Genomic DNA, 22,471 nt, shown 5'->3' with positions numbered 1-22,471 from the left:
TCCCACACGACCTGGGCCTGGGGCTTCCAGACAGAATCCCTGTGACTAACCCTGGGCCCCGAGAAGCAGCCTTGCCAGCCAAGCCAGTGCTGTTCTGAGATGGGCTGCAGACGGGGCTGGGGGGTCCCAGTGAAGAGCTCCTGCCAGGGGCTCCGAGGCTGCCTCAGTTTCTTCTGATGTCCTCTGCTCACCCCCCATGCAGAGCCTGCAGCAAAGAATTTGTGATGTAATGAAGCACCTGCTGCCCCTCTCTCCCCTACGACCCTCCTTAACCAAAATAAAGACTCCTGAATAAGATCATGAATAATGGAGAAAGTGCGTTTCTGACCCAGCCTGACAGGACGTGTGTGTGCATATGTATGTGTGAGCACATGTGCATATGAGCATGTGTATGTGTGTGTGCCTATGCATATGTGCTTGTGTGTGCATATGAACATGTGTACTTGTGTGCATATGTGTGTGTGCATGTGTGTGTGCATGTGTGCATGTGAGCATGTGTACACGTGTGTGTGCATAGCGTGTGCACGTAGGGAGCTTCCCTCAGCACCCCAGGCACCCGTCCACCCCCAGCTCTCCCCCTGTTTCTGCTCCATCAGCATGGTCAGTGCCTCTTCTTGCTGCAGCTCTGGGCACCACTGAGCCCCCTCATTGCTTGGTGAGCCTTGGAGAAGGAGAGGTACGTGCAGGGGTTGTTGCCAAGGGTGTGTCGCAGGAAGGGTGGATGATGACTGTGAGCTGGAGGACTGGTAGTTGGGACCTAGCTGGGGAAGGCCCAAAAGCCAGGATAAGGGAACTGAACATCTCCCTGCCTAGGGGACCACTGCATCAAACACTGACTAGTGGGCCGGCTGCCCAACCCAAATGTGGATAGGCCTCAGGGGACCATGAGCCAGTGAAGCACCCAGAGAATCCTCCCCCAGCTGGAGCCTGCAGTGTGCAGAGACCAGTGGGGGTGCCAGGCCCATGCGTCGGGAGAGGGGCCAGCCTTTGCAGCAGCAGCGGAGCCCTGTCGCTGGGCTCTGTGTGGATGGGCATGGCCAGGGCTGGTGTCCGGCGCTGCTCTCTGATCTTGTCTGCTTTCCAGGACTGGCTCTCTGTGCTTCCCTGCAGGCTGTGACTGGCCCGGGCTCCCTGCTGCCAATTCTCCCAGTTCAAATCAACCTGGGTCAGTCTCCGGCTCTGGCACCTGACAGTCCAACTAGCACAGGGGCTGTCTTCCAGGGCTGCCTCTGTAGAAGCTGCTTGACGGCCCCGTCCATCTGTTATTTACTTTGAACAACCAAATACTTTTCAGGACCGTGCAAAGGTAGCATACACGAGACCCTGTGACCTGGGAAGGGTATGGCCAACCCACCCCCTGAGTGGCCCTCTTTACTGGCCAAGGAACCCAACCGCTCAGAACACATATGCATATGGGGGTGGTGCCACTGCCACAGCTGGAGTTCAGGCAGTGTGTCACAGACAAAATAGGCATGAGGGCCATTGGTGGGCTGTGGTCCAATTGGCCAGGCCACACCTGTCCCCCTGCCACCCCGAGCAGGAGGGGACAGCACAAAGGCAGCAAACTAGACCCAGCAGGTGCACAGAGGTGTGGCCAGTGGCAGCCTGCGGTGCACCTCCCTCCTCTGTGCCTCATGGGCCAGCTGCCAGCATGGGAACTGAGCATGGTGGGCAGTTTGGATGTCAGGGTTGGGGGGCCTGAAATACGTTGTAGGAGAGCAAATCTTGCTGCCCTGGGGCCTCCACCATGACCCCAGGAGGTTGTTTTCCGATCCACACCAACTCAGGCACATGGCCCACTGCCTCTTTTTTTTTTTTTTTTTTTTTTTTGAGACAGTCTGGCTCTGCTGGCCTGGCTGGAGTGCAGTGGCATGATCTCAGCTCACTGTAACCTCCGTCTCCCGGGCTCAAGCAATTCTCCTGCTTCAACCTCCTGAGTAGCTGGGATTACAGGCGCATGCCACCACGTCTGGCTAATTTTTGTATTTTTAGTAGAGACAGGGTTTCATCATGTTGGTCAGGCTGGTCTCGAACTCCTGACCTCAGGTGATCCGCCTGCCTCGGCCTCCTAAAGTGCTAGGATTACAGGCGTGAACCACCACGCCCGGCTGATCCACTGCCTCTTAATGACCACCCATGACTCACTCCTCCCAAGACTCTCCTGCCCATAGCTGGAGCCGTTTCTTCAGATCCCTGCCAGCCTCAGTGGCGGGTTCCACCAGTGCAGCCCTCCTGGGGTCACCACCCAGCCTTTCATTCATTCTCAGCTTGCCTCAACATGAAAACTCAGGCAGAGCAGGGGCCCTGCTGGGGGAGTGAGGGAGCCAGACGTGGCTGTGTGACCCTGTGCAGATCCACTTGCCTCTCTGGTCTTCAGGCAGATGAGGGATTGGGATCGTGATTTCTAAGGGGCCGTCCAGCTCTGACAACCCGGCCTGTGCTAAGGTGGAGAATCCAATGAGTAAGTCTGGGATCACTGCTGACATCCCCTCTCTGCACCTCTGTCTGCCCCTCTTCCAGGGGTCCCATCTTACACCATAGCCAGGGTGTAGAGTGAAAGGAACCTCCCCAGGTCTGGCAGGAATGGCCAGGATGAGGGGCACTAGGCATGCAGCCCTGGAAGGTGAGCCCTCTGTTGTGTTCAGGCTGGCCTCATCTAGGATATCAGGGCAGCTCGGGACCATCCAGGGGTCCCCCCTCTGAGCAGGGGCTCAGGGCTGCTCTGCCTGTTCCTACTGCAGGAAGTGACAAAGGCGTCGGACGGCAGCCTCCTGGGGGACCTCGGGCACACACCACTTAGCAAGAAGGAGGGTATCAAGTGGCAGAGGCCGAGGCTCAGCCGCCAGGCTTTGATGAGATGCTGCCTGGTCAAGTGGATCCTATCCAGCACAGCCCCACAGGGCTCAGGTAGGGGCCAGGGTGGGCTGTGGTCAAGGGTGGGGGTGGGGAGATCTGAGCACTGTCCTTTCTGAGGGCTCAAAGGCCAGCCTGGGACCCCAGCCTGGGCCACATCGCCCCTGTCTCTATTGGAGGTGTGTTTTCATTCATTCACACCCTTCCCCATTCATTGAGTGCCTGCTTCACACAGGCCACTGAGCTCCCAGTGGGACCCACAGAGCATGGGTACAGAGAGCTGGGACCACACTGCGGTTTTCCAGTTGGCTAGGAAGACAGAGCCAGGCTGCAGAGTCCAACAAACCAGGCTCCATCCTGCCCACTGCTCACGCCCTGAGTAAGCCGGGGCACCTCATCGATCCTTTCTAAGCCTTCCGTGAGAAGGCAGGCTGGAACCTGTCCACAGGGCACATTTGAAGATGGGAAATAATGTGTGCAGTGCCTGGTGATCAGGAGGCCCCACCCTCAGCCCCTCCTTGGTCCTGTTCAGTGCACCCCAAGGATTGGTGCTGGCTCTTTGCCTTGGGCTGCATTCTGGTGGTGTGTTAACGAGAGAACGGGCAGAAATCAATGCCCTGGGCTTGCCATGGGTGATATTTGGTGTTTGCTGAGTATAACAGGGCTGAACAGACAATGGCAGCCTCATGCGGCCCCCACGATCTCACACACACATTCAGACACCTCACACTCACACCTATGCACACACACCGGTGCCTCTACCACACACGAGCTTGCACACTCATCATGCACACATAGGTAGGCATACCATACACACTTGCATACTCACATACACACACCACATGCAGGCACCCACACACCATGCACACTCATGGAATCACACATGTGAGTATGGTGCATATAAGAGTCTGCCTCTGACTTTAAGGAAAAGGTGCAGACTTGCCCTTGACAGCTGCATCTTGTTTGCTGTCTTGGACCCTCTCTAGCTGTGTGATTTCCAGGGAGCGTTGGTCCCCTGGCCAGGAGAATGGGCATGATCGGGGTCCCAGCCTCCTCGGCTTGATGGGGGTCATGAGTGGAGGGGATCAATTGAGGGGTCTGGGCAAACAGCAGGCACAGTGGCTGACAGCCACAGCCAGAGGTCCATGCCTGTGCACAAAGGGACTGGCTGCTATGCACCAGATCCCCGTCCTTTACCCACAAATGCCACTCCAGGGTGCTCCCAGCACGATTCCAGCCCCCTCCCTTTTGCCACCACCACCTCTGCTTCCCCACAGAGCCCCTACCCATCTGTGATGCTGTCACCTTGGCTGAGACTTGTCCCCAACCCCTTCCCATGGAAGCGCTAGCACCTGTGAATGCATGAGTGAGGTCCACATGCAGCCCCAACTTCTCGGGGATGGGGGTGGCAGGTTTTGCAGGTGGCAGAAACATGATGAGGTCACTAAAAGCACATGCGCATAGCTCCACCGGGAAGGACCGCCTTCAGGGCACTGTTCATTCTGCATCAGAATGAAAATGCGCCTGCTCTCCCTTAGGGTGGGGGCGAGAGCACGGTGGCCATCGCATGTGCTGGCGGCTCAGGTCCACTCTGACGGGCACAGCTTCAGGTCGCTCGAGACTCAGATTTCCTCCATATCAGTCTTCCAGGGTTTTCTTGGTGGCAACAAGTATTTAAGGGGTGCTGCAGTGGTACCCTCCCTCCATCCCTCAGGTCCTGCAGATGCTCAGCCTCATCCTCCCGTCTCTCTCTGGCAGGCAGAGGTGGCTCAGGACGGGTGGGGCTGGTGTGCATCCTTTGCCGAAGCTTTCTGCACACCCGTGACAGCAGCAGCTATGCTGAGTGGGGTGGACGGGGAGAAAGGCGACAGAGGGGCCGGCATGGCGTGTTCAAGTCAGGGCGGGGGGGACCACCCCTGCACGGCCCACCCCTGCATGCCCCATCCCACCTCACGGAAGCTTCCTAGAGGGCAGGGCCTTTCCACACCCAGCTGTCAGGACACGTTTGCTGAACAACTTGTCAAAGGCGCACAGGAGACAGGGCCAGGGCTGGGCCAGGGCACCAGCAATGGGTTTGTTCCCCTGCATGGATGTGTTTACCGGACCTTGTGCCGGCACTGGGAGCAGATGTGAACGACACATCCAAGAGCCTATTTGATTGTGCAAGGAAGGCAGTGTGGAGCTCATCACCCTGATTTACCAGAGCGTCCACGGCAGCTCAGAGAGGTCACGTGACTCAGCAGATGGCACAAGAAGCGGGGGTTGGGGTGGGGGAGGCTCGGGCCCAGAGCTCCACGGTGCCCACCCTGATGAGCGTCTTTGGTGGGAGCTGAGGGATGAGGGAGCCCAGGGACCTCATGGACAGAGGAGCCGGGACTCCGATGTGCCCTTTGTCTCCCTTGGCCATAGCTCCCGGGTCTCCTCTCTTCAGTCCAAACAAGTCCCATGTGTGTCCTGCAAGGAGGCCGGGCTGGTGTGGTCACACTGAGGGCTTTGTGCACGTGTGAAGTGCTGCGCGGTGTGCAGATGAGGCATCCCCGCTCTTTGGGAGCTGGCACAGGCTCTGGGTGCAAAGAACAATGGAGACCATTCAGTGCAGCCCCACTGCGTGCTCTGCGAGGCCCAGCATGGTGTCCTGAGCCTTGGGGTCCTGTGGAAGGGGGGCGGCCCAGACACTGTGCCCTTGTACTGGGGTTTTTCCATTCAGCAGAAGTGGGGCCAGAGACACATGTCGGGAACAGCTGGGAGTGAAAGCCAAGGCCCAGCCTGGGAGTCCTGGAGGCTTGGGTGAGGTAGAACGTCGGCAAGGAGTGGACAGGACCCAGGGTCCTGGAGACAGTGGGCAAGGGCTAGAGCATCTGTGGCTGGGCCCTGGGTGGCCAATTCTGGTTGTGAAGACCCCAGGATGGAGTCAGGAGGTGGCCAGCAGTGGGGCCTCTAAGAGGGGAGCCTAGGAGACTCAGAGCACAGGCAGCCTGGCCCCACCCTACCCAGGAGAGGCGCCCCATCCTCAGCCTAGAAGCTCCTTGGACCCTCTTCCATGACCCGGAAGCTGGGACTCTGGCCTGCCCTGCATGCCTCCCCTGCATCTAAAGCCTCTCCCTGCAGGACGCCTCTCCAGAGGCATGGCCAGTGCCACAACTGGACAGACCTGTTTCTCAAGTTTGATGCCCACAAGGGCTGTGGGACTTGGGTTTCTTCAACTGGAATAATAATGTCACCCACAAATAACCTGGGGTCCCAGCTGCAGACAACTGAAACAGGGTGGGCTCCAGGCCTCAGGAAGTTCACAGAAACTCTGGAGGACCAGAGAACGAGGTCTGAATGGGACGAAGCCAGGGCCCCACCTACTGCTTCGGGAGATGCCTGGCATCCTGGACCACTCTGGCAGGAACGCTCTAGCAGCTGCTGCACGCTTCTGTGTGACACGGTGCAGCCATTCCTCACACACGCACACATACACACACAAGCACACACACACACACACATGAGCACACACACACGCATACTTACACACATGCATGCACATGCCCCTCCCCCAGAGAGAAGACCCACATCCTCCTCAGTCGCCGATGCATCCCAGGGAGATGCTCATTCTCCCCGGGGTGCCATGGCAACCCCACGTAAAATCATAAAGACACCACCACCAGTGCTCCTGGGAAAGAGGGGTAGCAGAAAGGCATTGGAACAAAAGGTGAGTTAACTCGTCTCTAATACGTAAAGATCTATTAACAGAATTTTCGTGTATTTGAAGATACAGGATACAATTGACATCATGAAGCATCAAGATACATGATATCAAAGTGAGATGTCAGATCAGTGCAAATTTTCAAGGATTTCTGAGAATTAACCCCTTTCCATGGGGTTGTAGTATGACATCTGTGGCCATCTTTAATCCACCACAAAGATGGATTAAAGATGGATTAAAGCCACAAAGATGTGGCTGAGTCCTTGGTGGAGTGATCCAAACCCCCATTCCTGAGGGATCTGAGTCCTGGGTGGTCCTGCCTCACTGGGGTTGCTAGAAGCCCCCACTGACTTTCATCACTGTAACTGGCAGCGTTGCTAGGCTCCCTGGAGAATTCACTGGATTTGAGGCAGAGTCCCCCCTGCTCCCCTCGATAATAGGGTCATTCACTGGCCGATGGCCCTTGATGCCAGTTGGTCTGAGTGGTGTGAGGGGCCCAGCATGGCCAGGCGGCTGTCCCAGCTTCCGGTTTAGCAGACCCCCTGCTGCCTCCTGCTGGGGACCCATTCTCCCAGGGGAATTTAAAGCCTCTAATCCAGAGCCTGGAGTGTTGGTGAGGAGCAGCAGAGGTGCGGTGAGCAGGCACTGGATGAGGGAGGGGCCTTTGCGTGTTTTCCCGGGCTCCGGGCTTGTTCTTCTGGCGGGGGGAGAGGCAGCACATCCAGCAGTGTCACTGGCACCCGACAGGGCAGCCCTGGAACCCGCAACGGCTGCCAGAACCAGTCTTCAGCAGGTCTCATCACTGTTCTGTGAGGCCAGCTGCCTCTGGGGGTGGGCACAGGATGGGGACGGGAGCCTGTGAGCCCTGGTCTTTGATCACACTGCTCTATTCCGCGGTGAAATGAGTCTGTTGCTCGGGATCTATGGCGTGGGGGCACCGTGATGGGGGGAGGTGCTGGCAGCACCAGGGCAGGCCAGAGGGAAGGTCACACCCAGAATGACCATCACTCCCATGAGGATAATGGGAGCCCCAGAGTGATGGCAGGGATGCAGAGTGGCTGACCTGCCACCTGGTGGCTGGCTGAGCACTGAACTGCAGCTGCAGCCTGATCGGCCCAGGGAGAAGTTCTTTTATTGAACCTACGGTGTTTCGTTCTCAAGCAAATGCCAGAGGGGCCAGGAACAGAGGCTGTGAGGTGCACAGAGGCTGTGAGGTGAACAGAGGGGACCACTGGCCCAGCTGATCGTCCAGTGCCTCCTCGGCCCCAGCGCCCCTCGGAGGGCACTTGTGAAGCACTTGCTGTCCCACACTCCGGGTGGTTCCTCCCCAGGCCTCCCAGCCCTTACTCCCCCGATCCTGCCCCTCCACCTCCCTGACCCCTGAACTAATGGTTAACAGCCATCCATGAATCAGTGTAAACCTGTGCCTTCGGCCCTCTCTTCTTCAGACAATGTGGGCAACACATGTACCAGGAAGATGTCCCTTCTCCATGTCCTTCCCCTAGGTGGGCCTCAATGTCACCTAGAGTTGAGGCCAACATTTCTTGCAGCTCTGTCTATCAGTCACCTCCGAAAGTTTTCCTCCTCAGACGGCTTCGAGACCGTAGGGGGCTGGTGGGCTGTGGGGAAAGCGGCAATGCAGCAGGTACTGTGGGAGTCGCAGCCCCCGCAGGTACAGCCTCCCTGTGCCCTCCAGACCTGCTCTGCCTCGGGCCCCATCCACAGCACCTGGGCATGACGACAGAGCACTGTGTGCACATGCAGATACCAGTGGGGCTGGGCGAGAGGTTGATACTCGATTGCTGGTGGGTGGTTCAGGGCTCATGGCCACCTACTCTGTCTCTCTGTCTCTGTCTCTCTCACCATCAGGCGCTCCACCCCCACAGCAGCCCAGCAGTGGGAAGTCAGCTGAATGCCAACAGGAGAGATTTTTGGCATTGCTCAAAACCCGAGAGACCACAGATTTCCCCTCTGGGGGCCTGCCATGGCCCTGCAGAGCATTCCAACTTGCCTTAGACTCATCGTGTGTCATTGAATGTTCTGGGTCATTAGGCCCAAGGGGCAGCACTGCTTGTACTTGGCCTGCACCTGCGGAACAGCCTCTGAGCCGCACATTTAACTGTGGTGCACAGGAGGCCCACCGGGCACCGCACCTTCCTTTACTGGCAGGGGTGCGAGGCGCAGCAGCTCGTCTTTCCCTCTGCAAGGGATCCCTTGGCTTGCCTGAACTTGCATGTAACAGAAACCCCAAATAACAGTGGCTTGATCAAGACAGGTGCATCGGCTCCTATATGGGAAATATGGGGTGAGGCGGTGGCTGGCACTAGTTTGGCAGCTGGGGGACGTCAGTGTCAATGTCTTTGGTTCTTCTACCGTTCCCCTCACTGTGGCAATGTGGTTGCTTTGCAGCCCACACAGCCTCATTTCAGGCAACAGGAAGGAGAACCCAGGTGGAAGGGGAGAGTCGTGGTCCCCATGTCAGGAAGGCAGCACTCACAGAAGTCTCTGGAAGACGGATGCTTCCATTCCACTGGCCAGAGATAAGCTGCCCTCACTGCGAGGAAGGCAGGGGAATGGTGGAGTTTTCAGCTGGGCGCATTTCCATCTCCAACAGCATCTGAACCCTGCTGGTGAAACTCAGGAAGAATGAATACAGAACTGGCATTCTCAGCCACATGTGGCTTGCAGGGTTGTTTTGATGACTGAAGGCACTCACTGGCACCCAGAAAGACCTTAGCAAGCTGCCTGGCTGTTATCACCTTTATTTATTGCTAGGTGCTCAAAAATGTGGAGGGCAGGGGGTTGGTCAGCTCCAGTCATGAATTTGGCTCTCCCTTCTGCTCCTCAGCAGAGGAACCGCTTCCCACTTCCCCTTCTGCATTTTAGAGAGGCACAGCAGGGCTGAGGGATGAGGCCAGTGGGTAGAGGTCAGAGGTCAAGAGACAGCCTAAGGCTAGGGCCCTACCTATGCCCCCGTTCTACTCAGGGCCCCTGGCCCCGAGCCTCCTAGGCAGAGGACTGTGTGGGAGCAGGCTGTTCCCTTTCTGGCTGCAGAGAAGCCCTGGGGCCCGGGTGAGGCCCCTCTGCAGTGAGATCACACCCTCAGCTGATAATCACACCAGTGTCACCTCCACCGTTGGTGCTGGGAGCTCAGGAGTGACGCCCACCCCATCCCCATGCCTCCCAGCCCAGGAAGCCGCAGGGGCCCTTCTGCCTCCAGGAACAGTGAGCTCCGGGGGCCTAGAGGCTGAGGCCAGGCACCAGGTGAAGGGGCCAGCCCTGTGGCAGGGGCAGGGGCTACCTGAGAAGGCAGACCCAAGGCAGGGTGACTGAGTGCACTCTGGCTGCCCTGGGGCTCTGGGCTGAGGGGCAGGCTGTACGTGGAAAGGCTGGGAGAGCCAGAGCCAGGGACAGAGAGCAGAGGAGAGAAGGACAGGCCCGGAGCGCCCAAGACACTGGGGACAAGCCGAGACCAAGAGGAGAGACGCTGCTTTTGAGAGACAGAGACAGACAGACAGACCAGGAGTGGGAAGTCCTAGAAAAAGAAAGGTGTTGAGTGTCAGGCTGAGGAGAGGCTGGCAGAGGAGGTCAGGGAGCAGGCTTGTGGGGGCACCGCCTGCACAGTGGCAGGCAGGGCAGAGCTGAGGGCAGGAGCTGGGCGGATTAAGCCAGGCCCAAGGATGGCAGGGTGCGGCCCTGGCCTGAGGCTGCAGGAGTGCCAGCATGGCTGTGGGAAGCACCTGGGAGGCATCATCAGCGTCTGCTTCCGCTTCATCTCTGGGAACCTGGCTGGAGGTGAGGGCTGCTTTGGTGGGGCTGGGATGGGGCTACAGAAGGGACAGCTTTGGGCCGGGCCAAGAATTGGGCCTGCCTTATCTGGGGCAGGGGTGACAGGGGGCAGGGGTGGGCAGTGGCCCTGGGAGCAGGACCAGGAAGGACTGCAGTCTTTGCAGCCCACCCCTCCCTACTGTGACCTGGGGACAGTGAATGCCAACCCTGGGAACCCCCACTCGTGGGCCCAGGGAGGGAGAGCAGATGGGGAGCCGCTGGCTTCTCCATGGGGTACACAGACTTAGGACCAGCCTGGGCTGGGAGAGAGTGGGGCGGCTCTCAGGCCAGTCCTCCTCCTGTGCACACTGACTCCACCGCCCAGGCCCTCCCTGTCTCCCTCCCTCACTGGAGACCCTCTCCTCTTCCATCAAAGGCAGAAGTGGTGTCTGTGATGAGGATTAACAAAAATGGGCAGGTGTGTATTAAGACCTCTATACAGAAAGTGCTCAGTTAATGACAGCCACCTCCCCAAACCTATGAAACCTAAGCAACCTGGAGGCCTTGGCAGGGATGTAGGGGACTCCCTGAGTCTGTACTTGTGGGCCCAGGCCTGTGGGGAACCGGGAGGTGGGTGATCCACAGCCAGCCAGTTCCACTCCAGGCTTCAGCTCTCCCTCCTCTGCCTGCACCCGGGGCTGAGCAGGACCAAGACCAAGTCTCGGCCACGGGGCTACGAAGCAGGCACAGGGGTGGCGCCCTGCATGGGGGGACCTGGCATTTGCTGGGAAGGACACTGGGGAAGGGTTGATATCAGGAGCTTCAGACCCTGAAAGGAGTGACCATCAGCAGCTTGGAGTGCTGAGCAAGTGCTGTGGGGACGCGGAGGAAAGTAGGCTAAAGAAGTCAAGTGATTTCCAAAGAGAGATAAAATGAAGTCCCTAAAACAAAGATGAGCTGGTGTAGACATGTGACATGTACATCCCAGGACCTGGTGCCACAAGCTGCCTATGCTGCCAGAAGATGCTGCCCCCATGCTGACAGGTCACCTGCAGCCGCCGGCAGGGCTGGGCTGCCACAGCCTCTCCAGGGACCAGGGGCTCATCCCCCCATCTTGTCCCTGCCCTGTCCTGAGTGCCTCGCACAGAGCCTGGCACATGAAATACCTGTCGAATTCATGCATGACATTTTGAGAAGCATGCAAATGTAAGATTGAGCATACACTCACGCATCCCCAAACAAGTAGAATAACAGGGGCTTGGAGAGCGGTAGAGCAGCACAGAGTCTGCAGGAGGAAGGCGGACCCTGCTGTGCGGAGGCTGGTGGAGCTGGGGGCTCAGTCTAGCCCCAGGTGGCAAGTTCGGTGGCTCTGAGTGGGGACTCAGAGAGCCCAGGGTTCCTGGGCCTTCCAGTTTTTCAAAAGACAGGGGAATGCTGTGGCTACATGTGCTGTCCCTTAGTGGTGCCTCAGGCTCCCAAGCCTTCCCTTCCTCAGGAAGTTATTTTGGGGAAGGAGAGAACTTTGAAGACAGTGGACCCTGGGCCGCTTCTCTGTGAGGTGAGACACTGGTGGGCCACGCCCAGGGGGAAAGGAATGTACCTGAGGTCACTGAGCCTCTGGGCACGACCCTCCAAGCTGGGTGCTCCTCCTCGCTCCTCCTGGCTAGTGACCCCGAGCATCCCTCCTGCCTGCCCTTGGCCTGGCCCCTCATCTTCCCTGGGGGGGCTACAGCGATAGTGCCTCCTCCGCTGGGTGGCCCAGAGGGCCAGTTTATTGCCATGATGTTGCCATAAGCAAGAGTCCGTATTGTCTGGAGCTCTGGGCGCCTGTGTCATGCCTTTTACCTGCCTCACAGGCTCTTGGGCTCACGGTGCTCCCTCTCGCTCCCTCCGCTGCGCCGTCTGTCTCAGTCCATGTTCCTTGCCTTCCTTAGGGAGAGTGAGACATAAGCCTCGTATTGGATTAGGAGGCCAGGAGGGCTGCTCCCAAGGTGGCCATTGAGCCCCATCTCAGAACAAGGGAGGGAGGGTAAGAGCGGCAGGTTTGCCTCTGCCCGGGGCCCCAGGTGCCTCTCCTGGCACCGAGGGCTGGGGCTTGCTGGTCCACCTCTGAGCTCCTCCCAGCTCTGGTGATGCTGGTTCTGGGATTCTCAGCAAGCCAGGGAGGTGCTCTCTGGGAGCAGGGGTGAGGAGGCTAGAGCTGGCTGGGTGTGGACCCGGAGGCGCGGCTGAGAATGAGGTGGGTGCTGCTGAAAACACCACCGCCTGCTGCCAAGGTATGGAACCACACGGAGGGAGCCTGAGGCGCTATGGCCTCTGACCCTCAGTCCACTCGGTGTGGCTGCTCTTCCCTGCCATTTGCATTAAATTTTCTGCAGATCCTGTGGTCACCTTTCAGGTGTCAGCAAGTACTCAGGGAATCCTTTCCAGCCCGGCACCCGTCCTTTGCTTCAGGACTCCCTCCTGCCACTCACGGCAGCCTGGAGGGGTCGGGGAGGAGGAGGCAGGGTGTGGTGGGGTGTGGGCGGGTCCCGGGTCTCTATGCCCTTCCCAGACCTGCCCAAGGCCGCCACCCCTCAGCAGCCCCTGCCACCCCTCGGCCTGTCTCCCAGGTGCTGAGCCTGCCCCTCTCCCGTGGTCTTTCTTGTGGGGAGGATGGGACTTTGAAGATGGATTCCCTGGGAGCATCCCCTCCGGCTCCATGAAGGCCTCTGGGTGGGTGTCCAGTTCACTGTCCTCACCCTGGCGGCCACCGGCCAGTGTAGCCACAGTCACCACCCGATCTCCTCCAGGAGTACGTCAGACCCAACTGGCCCTGCATCCCCCAGACTCCAGGGGACACATTCAGATCACCATGGGCTTCTCAGAAGTCCCTGAATTGGAGGGAGGACGGGACTAAAGCTCCCCAGGTTGGGAGAAGAAGGGAAAATGCCCAGCACTCCACCCAGCCTTCCCTAGGCCCTCTCCTCCCCGCCCCCCCTCCCCCCCACCCAGCCTCTCCTCCCCACCCCCCCAGCCTTCCCTAGGCCCTCTCCTCCCCACCCCTCCCCAGCCTCTCCTCCCTGGCATCCCCAGCCTTTCCTAGGCCCTCTCCTCCCTGACCCCCAGCCTCTCCTCCCCACACCCCCAGCCTCTCCTCCCCACACCCCAAGCCTCTCCTCCCTGGCCCTGCCCCTGCCCCCCGAGCCTTCCCTAGGCCCTCCCCTCCCCAGTCCCCCAAGCCTAGGGAAGTCTAGGCCCTTTCCTCCCCGGCCCCCCAAGCCTTCCCTACGCCACCCTCTGTGGATGAAGGGGTGGGTCACAGAGCCGGTTTTGCAGCACCTTAGTGTGGCCTGCAGAGCTGGTCCTCTATCTCTCGTGCTGTTCCTGGCTGTTGGGACTTCTCTCAAATTCAACAGGAAAAGTTACATTTAATACCAGATATAAGCATGGAGTTCACGTCAAGAGAGCGTCAGCCCTGTGCTCTGGGTCACTCACCCTATCACAGGGCAGGCGCCCCGGATGGAGCCCCAGAGACAAGTGTGGGGTGCAGTGGAAGAAGGGGGGTCAGGGCTGGGGCTGGGGCACCTGACGGAGGCAGCAGAGACCAGAAGTTACACACAAAATTGGGCACATCTGGCTTGAATTGACAAAGCGTCATTCTGACGCACTAAAAATGCCATTCTGCAAATAGACATTGAGTGCGTGTCAAGGTTCTGTTGAACTCCCTAATGAGGGAACTAACGAACGACAGAGCTGATTTAAGAGAAACACGGGGCTCTTTAGAGAGGGTGGGAACAAAAGGCACACAGAGACAGGAGTGCTCAGTTAAACAGAAGGGACATGAAACTGAGAAAGACCAAGGTGAGTGAGGCCACTGCCTGCAGGGTTATCTTCTCTGCCAGAGGGAAGAGGAAACCATGGCATCTGTAACTGTGTTACAGGCCTGGAAGACATCAGAGCCCTAATCAATCGTGCAGCTTAGTTCTGCCCCTCCGAGAGTCAGATCCCCCGACCGCCATGCTAGACAGTGCCTGGTGGGACCTCAAAGGCCACTCAATTCTCCTCAGGCCACGTTTCCACTACTCTTAAGCATCTCATCTCTGCCACTCATAGCTCTGTGTGAAGCAAATTACTTCTAACCTCTCTGAGCCTCAGTTTCCTCATCTGCAAAATGGCCATAAGAATAATGAGGTTGGCAGGGCCTAGTGGCTCATGCCTGTAATCCCAGCACTTTGGGAGGCTGAGGTGGGCAGATCGCTTGAGCCCAGGAGCTCGAGACCAGCACACAGTGAGATCCAATCTCTACAAAAAATACAAAAATTAGCCGGACATGGTGACACACACCTGTGGTCCTAGCTACTTGCAGGGAACACGGGCAGATCGCTTGAACCCGGGAGGTCAAGGCTGCCGTGAGCTGTGTTTGTGCCACTGCACTCCAGCCTGGGTAACAGAGTGAGATCCTGCCTCAAAGAAAAAAATAAAAAAGAATGAGGTCACTGTGGAGGGTTGTCAGAAGCACGTGAAAAGCCCTGTCCCCGTGGGACAGCCTGCTGCCCTCCCCACCTTGCTGTGACCCTGGACAAGTTGCTGGGTCTCTATGCATCTCAGTCTTCTCATCCATCAAATGCGCACAATGGAGAGTGGTTTTAAGGATTCTATCAGTGTCCATAAAGGGCCAAGGCAGTGCTGTCCCTGGCCACAAGGGCAGGGCTGGTGATAGTGGGACTGGTTTCAAGGCCCTGAGTTGGGGCCTCGGTTTTCTTGTCTGTGAAGTGAAGGCTGGAGAGAAGGATTTTCAAGGTCTAGACCAGATGTCTATCCTGTGATTTCTCCCCACCCCGCTTATCCCGGCACAGGGGCCAGGGAGCCTGGGGTGTGCTTGTGGCTCCTGTTCACGGGACGGGGCCTGCCTTCAAAACACCACCCAACCCCAGCCCTTGGCAGCTCTCCCTGGTGCTTCTGAGTACTGCGAGGCCCTGTGCCCCTCTGCTCAGAGCACTCCTCAAACACTTCCCCAGGGACTTGCCAATGAGGCAGAGTTCATTAAGAGCCACCGCGAGCAGGTCCATGCTCTTCTTTACCCAGGAATTTGGGATTCTCCAGGAAGAATGGGCTGCTGTGGTCCTGGCCCCCACTTTGGCCTCCACCCACCCAGGCTCCCCCATTGCCTGCCTCCTAACGGCCAAATAGAACATGTAGGAGGGGGTTGAACAGGAACACTACGGGAGGGTCAGCGGAAGGACGTGATGACTGGCGAGGTGGGCAGGGCAGCCTCCAGAAAGGTGCAGAGCCACCTGCCCAGGCACAGGGCCGTTTGGCCCCATGGCCACCTTCCTGGTGCCAGGCCCCTTCCCAGTATGCTGTGCAAGTGGGGCCCACATCCCTGCCCTCTGGGGTGCAGGAGGTTGGGAGATTTTTGGGAAGGTGGGGAGAGGAGACAGGAGCAGCTTTCAGATGCTCTGGGGTGGGGGGAAACGTCTTTGTGTGCTTAGGGCTACTCAAGGAAAAGGCAGAACTGTGGTGGCAGAGAGGGCAGTCGGTGCTCTGGGCTCCGTGGCACAATCTCCCAGGCTGGAGCCCGCAGGCCTGGCCACCCCTCCAGGAAAGGGCCCCTCCCTGCGGGTGCAGGAGCGCTCTCTGCAGGCATTCCCTCCTCTTCCACCAGGGGGTAGCAGGTGCCAACGCGTCCGCCTCCCTGGACCATTTCACTCCTTCAAGTCACTGGCTCCACTGGGTTTTCTGTTCCCACCCCGTCACAACTTTGGGGCTTAAAGGCACCAGGATCTGGCATCCCCGGGATGCCACCTGTCTTCCAGGATGTGTCCTGGCTCCTGATGCCCCAAGCTAAGCCCCGGACAGGCTGGGAACCTCTCCCTAGCAGCCCCTGCCCTGGTCCCTAGGGCCCCGCAGGCCTTGGGGTGGCAGTGGCCTCGTCCCATGTCACCCCAGAGGCCTCGGGAGGCAGGTGGTTTTGTCTAGGAAGACCTGTCCTCCTGTATGGATGAGGGGCCAGCTCCTGAGGGCAGGGGAGGGGAGGGCCGCTAGGGCCACGTGCAGGGCTTCTGACTGCAGGTGCCTCATCCACACTCGGGGCCTGCACTTGATGGGGTGGGGAGGCAGAGGGAGCCTGCGGCCACTGCCTTGGAATCCCCACCCACGCAGATAGACTGGGGCTCCCCACCTCCCCTCCGTGGGCTGGCGGGGCCTCTGCGGGGAATGAGGAGAGATGGGCGCTGGGCTGACTTGGTCAGTGAACTAAACGGATTCCCTGACACAGATTCAGGTTTTCATTCTTGTTTGAAATAATGCTGAGAAGTTTTTCTTAATAACGTGAGGGCCGGGCGCGGTGGCTCCCAGCACTTTGGGACACCAAGGAGGGTGGATCACGAGGTCAGGAGATCGAAACCATCCTGGCTAACACGGTGAAACCCCATCTCTACTAAAAAATACCAAAAAAATTAGCCGGGCATGGTGGCGGGCGCCTGTAGTCACAGCTACTCCGGAGGCTGAGGCAGGAGAATGGCGTGGGCCTGGGAGGCGGAGCTTGCAGTGAGCGAGATTGCGCCACTGCACTCCAGCTTGGGCGACAGAGCGAGACTCTGTCTCAAAATAAATAAATAAATAAATAAATAAAAATAACGTGAGTAGTTTTTTAAAAAACATTTTTTTCATGCCCTTGCTTTGCAAAATAAAAAAAATGACAGTTTTGGCCGGGCATGGTGGCTCACGTCTGTAATCCCAGCACTTTGGGAGGCCAAGGTGGGCGAATCACAAGGTCAGGAGTTCGAGACCAGCCTGGCCAATATGGTGAAACCCCGTCTCTACTAAAAACACAAAAGTTAGCCGGGCGTAGGGGCGGGCGCCTGTAGTCCCAGCTACTTGGGAGGTTGAGGCAGAAGAATGGCTTGAACCTGGGAGGCTGAGGTTGCAATGAGCTGAGATGGCGCCACTGCACTCCAGCCTGGGTGACAGAGTGAGACTCTGTCTCAAAAACAAAACAAAACAAAAGACAGTTTTATGACCTCTTCCAATTTGGGAGGAAATGCAAAAAGCCCAGGACCACGGTGACAAACCCCTGGCTGGCTGAGGCTGGGCTGGGAGGTAGAAGGGGGCTCCAGTCCCTTGCTGGCTGAGCGACAGGCAGAGGACAGGGACAGCGTGAGGAGGGAAGTGTACTGGCTGGGCCCCTGCCAGCCTTTGGAGCAAGGTGCAGCCACGCTGGTGGGGTCCACAGGCCTGGACCCCCACTCGGGTGGCTGAGAGCTGGCCCTCCCAGAGAGGGAAGGGCTTGGGCTTGGGCCTGGGCCTGAGCATTGACCAGAATCCTGGGACTGGAGTGGGGCCTGGCGGAGATGGTGCAGGAGCTCACCTGAGCAGCAGGGAGGCTGTGGCAGGGAGTGCTGGCCGCAGCTCAGCCCAGCAGGAAGGGGGGTGCGGAAGCCTGTGCCCGCCTCTGAGCCTAAGAAAGAACACAAGACGACAGTCAGGGGACGTCCCAGCAGCTTGGGGTCTGGCTGAAAGCTGGGTATCCCGTGAGGAGGGTCCCGGCCAGGCAGGAGGTTCAGGGGGCCAAGGCAGCCATTGTCCCCTACCCCCAAAACAGGTTTCCTGGAGTGAGGCAAGATGCCCAGGGCAGGGGGCAGGTCAGGGCACATGCACGCACACACGCACTCACATACTCATACACACGTACACACACACACTCATACACACACACACGCATACACACAGATACACACTCATACACATACACACTCATACATAGTCATACACTCATACACATACACACACTCATACACATACACACATACACACACATACACACTCATACTCATATCCACACTCATACACACATACTCATACACTCATACACACTAATACACACATACACTCACAGGCACACATACACTCAGACATACACACACTCATAGACACATACACATTCACTCATACATACACACTCATACACATACACACTCACACACACTCATAGGCACACATACACTCCTACACACACTCAGACACACACACACTCACTCATACACACTCATATACACACTCATATACACATACACTCACTCATACAAACACACATACACACATACTAACACACTCATATACACATACACACTCATATACACACTCATACACACTTATAAAGTCACACATACATTCATATACACACTCATATACACACATACACAGTCATACACACACGCACTCATATACACACACTCATACACATACACATACACATATACTCATACACACATAAACACATAACACACATACACTCACACATACACATACACACACTCACTACACATACACACATACACACACATACACATACACACATACACGTGTAAACACATATACTCACACGTGCACACATAAGCACACACTCACCCCAGTACACACTCACACTCACACATACACGCACACACACATTCACACACTGCACTTGGGAGGGCCAAGAAGAGCATCAGGCCAGGCTCTGGGAGGGCAGCAGCTCCCAAATTCTTAGCGCCCAACATGGCCTACAGGACCTGTGTACCTGGACCGGCCTGCCGGCCCTGTTCTCAAACAGGGAGCCCTACAGGACACCCCCTGCTGCACTGCGGCTGTGCTTGTGAATGGCGGTGGGAATGCCCATGGTGGGGGTTGCTCTTGACTCTTTTCCTTGTTCTTCGGTCTCCCCAGAGGACAGGCCTCCTCTGGCCACCTGGCCCAGGGGCAGCTTCAGAAACGTAAATTGGAGTCTGCCACTCTCCTGCCCAAACCCTGATTTCTGTTGGTCCTCGAAAAATTCCAAATGCACCTCGGCCTACAGGGCCCCGTGGGACCTGGCTCTGCCCACATGGCTGAGCCCCTCGGCCCCAGTAGGCCTCCGCCTGGAACTCCCCTCGCCCTGCCCTTCCTCGGCAGGGCACTCATGCGTGGGGCCCTCGCTGCCCCCAGCACCCGCACCTCGTGGCCGCTCTCCTCAGCAGGCCTCGGTTTACGGGTCGCCTCCTCAGAAGATTTGCTCCCTCTTATCACCACAGTGCTCGGCACGTGCCGGCTGCCCAGTCAGATTGCACGGGACAAGTCACTCTCTTGCTGGAGGACTGAAGGCTGACTGTTCACTAGACCTAGACTGTGCCACGTCTATGGAACAAGGAAGGCTTGAGTAGGTCACCACCTAGCTCCATTCTAGGAACCCTAGGTCAACTGGCCGACTCCCAAGGTCTCTGCGAGTCCTGATGATGGTGCCTTACACTAACCATGCCCACCTTGTCTGTAGTGAGTGGCATCACTTGCCCCTAGTTCCCATCCCCAGGACCTCATTGTCCCCTTGCACTGAGCCACTTGCTCAGTGGCTGAGGCAACCCTACCTGCTTTTTAAGAACCCTGGATGTGCACTCACACACATTCACACACACGCACACATACACACACTCTCACATACGCTTACACTCACACATGCACACACGTACACACCCACACATGCACACTCACCATACACACTCACACTCTCTGTCACACACACATGCACCTGGAAGCAGTGGCTGTTGTTTTCATTTGTAGCCACAGTTGATGTGGCTTCTGAGCACCTCCTGGGGCCAGAGCAAGGGGATGTCCACTGTGAGGAGGGATCTGGAGTGGCAGGACACCTTCTCTGTCTTGGGCAGGTGCTGGTGCCCACACCTGTGCCCTCAGCTAGTCTTCATGCTAAACCTGCAGCGGGCGTCACCATCGCCCCCATCTTCCAGGGGAAGAGCTTGAGGCTGAGAGAGGGAATGGTTTGTCCGTCCATCTGTTTGTCCATCCATCCGTCCATCCATCCAACACACAGCATGAGGCACCATAGAGGCTACATGCAGCAGGACTCAGCCCAGCTGGGAGGGAAGAAGGAGCCAGGGAAGCCTTCCCCTCTGCCTCCCACCTTGCAGGTCCCCTTCCAATCTCACCCCCAAACACTCACCCCAAACTTCCATGCTAAATTTGCCATAGAATCTGCTGTGGTTGGGTTGTCGGGGACAGACCTGAGCTGGGGAGATTTGCAGACCTGCTGCCAGCCTGTACTGGACAGACCTGGGGCTCCGTGGCCCCCACACCCTCTCAGGGGAAGAGAGCAGAGGCAAGGGCCCATGTGCAGTTTATCTCAGCCTCACCCCATGGGGACTTCACCATGATGATCTCACACACGCAAGCCTGCACCACCCCCAGCCCCCACCAGCTTCCCCGGGACTGGGAAAATGGGCCAAACATGATGGCACACTCTCCCGCCTCCCCCAGCCCCTCTGGCCTTCATCGTAGACCTTCTGAGCTCTCATGGCACCAATGAGGAAACTGAGGACTGGAGAAAGAATGTCAGCTGTCTGAGGTCGTTTAGGTCTAACTCCCAGAGCAGTGCTGCTGCTGCTCCACACACTGTCTGAGCCACAGTATCCTGCTTGGGAAATGTGAGGCCCACTCAGAGGCTGTGGGCTCTGTCTGAGCGCCTGGAGGAGAGCGGTGGGGCGGGCAGTGGGCAGCTGAGCTGTTTCTAAGCACTGATCTCACAAAGGAAGTGGTGAATCTGGGGAGGGTGGGCTGGACGCCGCTGCGTGCCTGCTTAGGTGCATGTACCCATGTGTGTGGCACCTGCATGTGTGTGCACACTCCTGTGTGTGTGAGCGTGCTCACCACCTTCAGGTCGTCTGTGACTGCCGTGCCTGTGTGCTGGGGAGGGGCTCGGGTGCTATTCTTAGGGCAGCATTCTCAGTCTACAGTCAGATCTGCTAACTGACCGCCAGGGAGCCTGGCCTGAGCAGGCATTGCTCCCCAGTACCAGACTCTTGGGGTGGGGAAGAGTGTGCCCCAGCACACACCTTGGAGGAAGAAACACAGGTCAGATGTCTTTCAGTTCTAGCTGCCTCCAAGCTCTGGCCTTTGCTGGGCTTTAGCTATGCCCTCAGGAATGCGGGCTTCTGGCTGGGGCCAGGGACTCCTCTCAGTGACCCATGGAAGGAAGAGGGGAGCTGCGGAGGAGGGGAGGGCAGAGAATGGATGGGTCTCAGTGTAGCCCAGCGGTTCCTAGGAAAGGTGGGATGGCTTGGACTGCAGAGACCTTGGGCAAGTCACTGTGCCTCTCTTGGCCTCCACTTCCTCATCTTTAATATGGGCTGTGATGAGAGAAGAAATTGTCTCTTTGGGTTACTTCGAGGATTAAATAGAACACGGCGATTAGCCCAGGAGTACTCCGTGCACAGTAAGTGCCTAGTTAGTGCTGTGGCTCCCAGCGCGGGGCCAAGCCTCAGAGTGGCCCTACAACCTTCTTATCCCATAGCACTCCTATGGAGAACATCCCACTTTCTAGAGTAAGCTGATCCTGTACTTCAACTAAGCCAAAGGTCTGGGGTAAGAGCAGAGGCCCAGGCATCTCTCTTGATACCTGCCCTCCACCTCTGGACCACCAGGCCCCAGGCCAACAGGACTGGCATTCGCTGGGCACTGGCCACCCTGGACACTGCACTGGGCTTGCTCACATGCCCTGACGTGGGCATCACTAGCCCATCCTACAGGGGGGTTAAGCAGCCTGTCTGGTGTGATCAAGCTGGTAGGGCCCCCCTGTATCTGACTCCAGACCCCGTGCCCTGAGGGCACCTGCACCGCTGGGGCTCCATCACCGCTGGTCTCACACAGTGCTGGCCTGGCTGCCGGGAGCGGGGGGACCCGGGAGCAGGCTGAAGCTGTGCCCTCTGGCCGGCCTGACGGGGATCTACTGGGCATGGACCCCTGCGTCAGGTTTGTGGCTGGCGCGCACGTTCCCAATCAAGCCGAGTAAATATTTACAGCCATTACGGCCATTGATCGCCTTCGATCCTGGGCGCTGCTGTGAGATGCCCCTGCTTACTCATGCTTTCTTAAAAACAGCTCTTCCCTGCACGTCTTTAATAATTCAACTCCTAATTGTCTCCAAACGCAAACCTGAAAATGCCAACTCAGGGCCTTCGCCCCCGCTCTGGTCCCCCTCTCGTCCCCTCTGCTGGAGGCCCCTCTCCCCCTTTCTGCTGCAGATCCTGGCCTCCCTGCCCTGCCTCTGACCACTTCTAGGAGGGGCTCAGGATGTCCCTCACCTCCGGCCGCAGCCACCGCCGGCTGCCGCAGCAGAAGTGAGCTGGGAGTAATTGAGTTGCAAGGCTGGGGCGAGAA

The 22,471-nt window shown here is 57.8% G+C and overlaps 1 protein-coding gene across 2 annotated transcripts in view; it reads left to right on the top strand.

Annotated features, from left to right (window-relative positions):
• The window catches only part of KCNIP3 (potassium voltage-gated channel interacting protein 3), a 90,778-nt gene that overhangs the window by 10,316 nt on the left and 57,991 nt on the right, over positions 1-22,471 (top strand). For both annotated transcript variants that reach the window (XM_016948934.3, XM_016948932.3), the window contains exon 2: positions 2,742-2,907. In XM_016948934.3, coding sequence (XP_016804423.1) covers positions 2,742-2,907 — 166 coding nt within the window. The remainder of the gene's footprint in view (positions 1-2,741; positions 2,908-22,471) is intronic.

This window comes from Pan troglodytes, chromosome 12 (genome assembly GCF_028858775.2).
Source record: "Pan troglodytes isolate AG18354 chromosome 12, NHGRI_mPanTro3-v2.0_pri, whole genome shotgun sequence".
NCBI lineage: Eukaryota > Metazoa > Chordata > Mammalia > Primates > Hominidae > Pan > Pan troglodytes.
The sequence above is the reverse complement of the archived record's forward strand: the minus strand, read 5'-3'. Positions and strand labels throughout refer to the sequence as shown.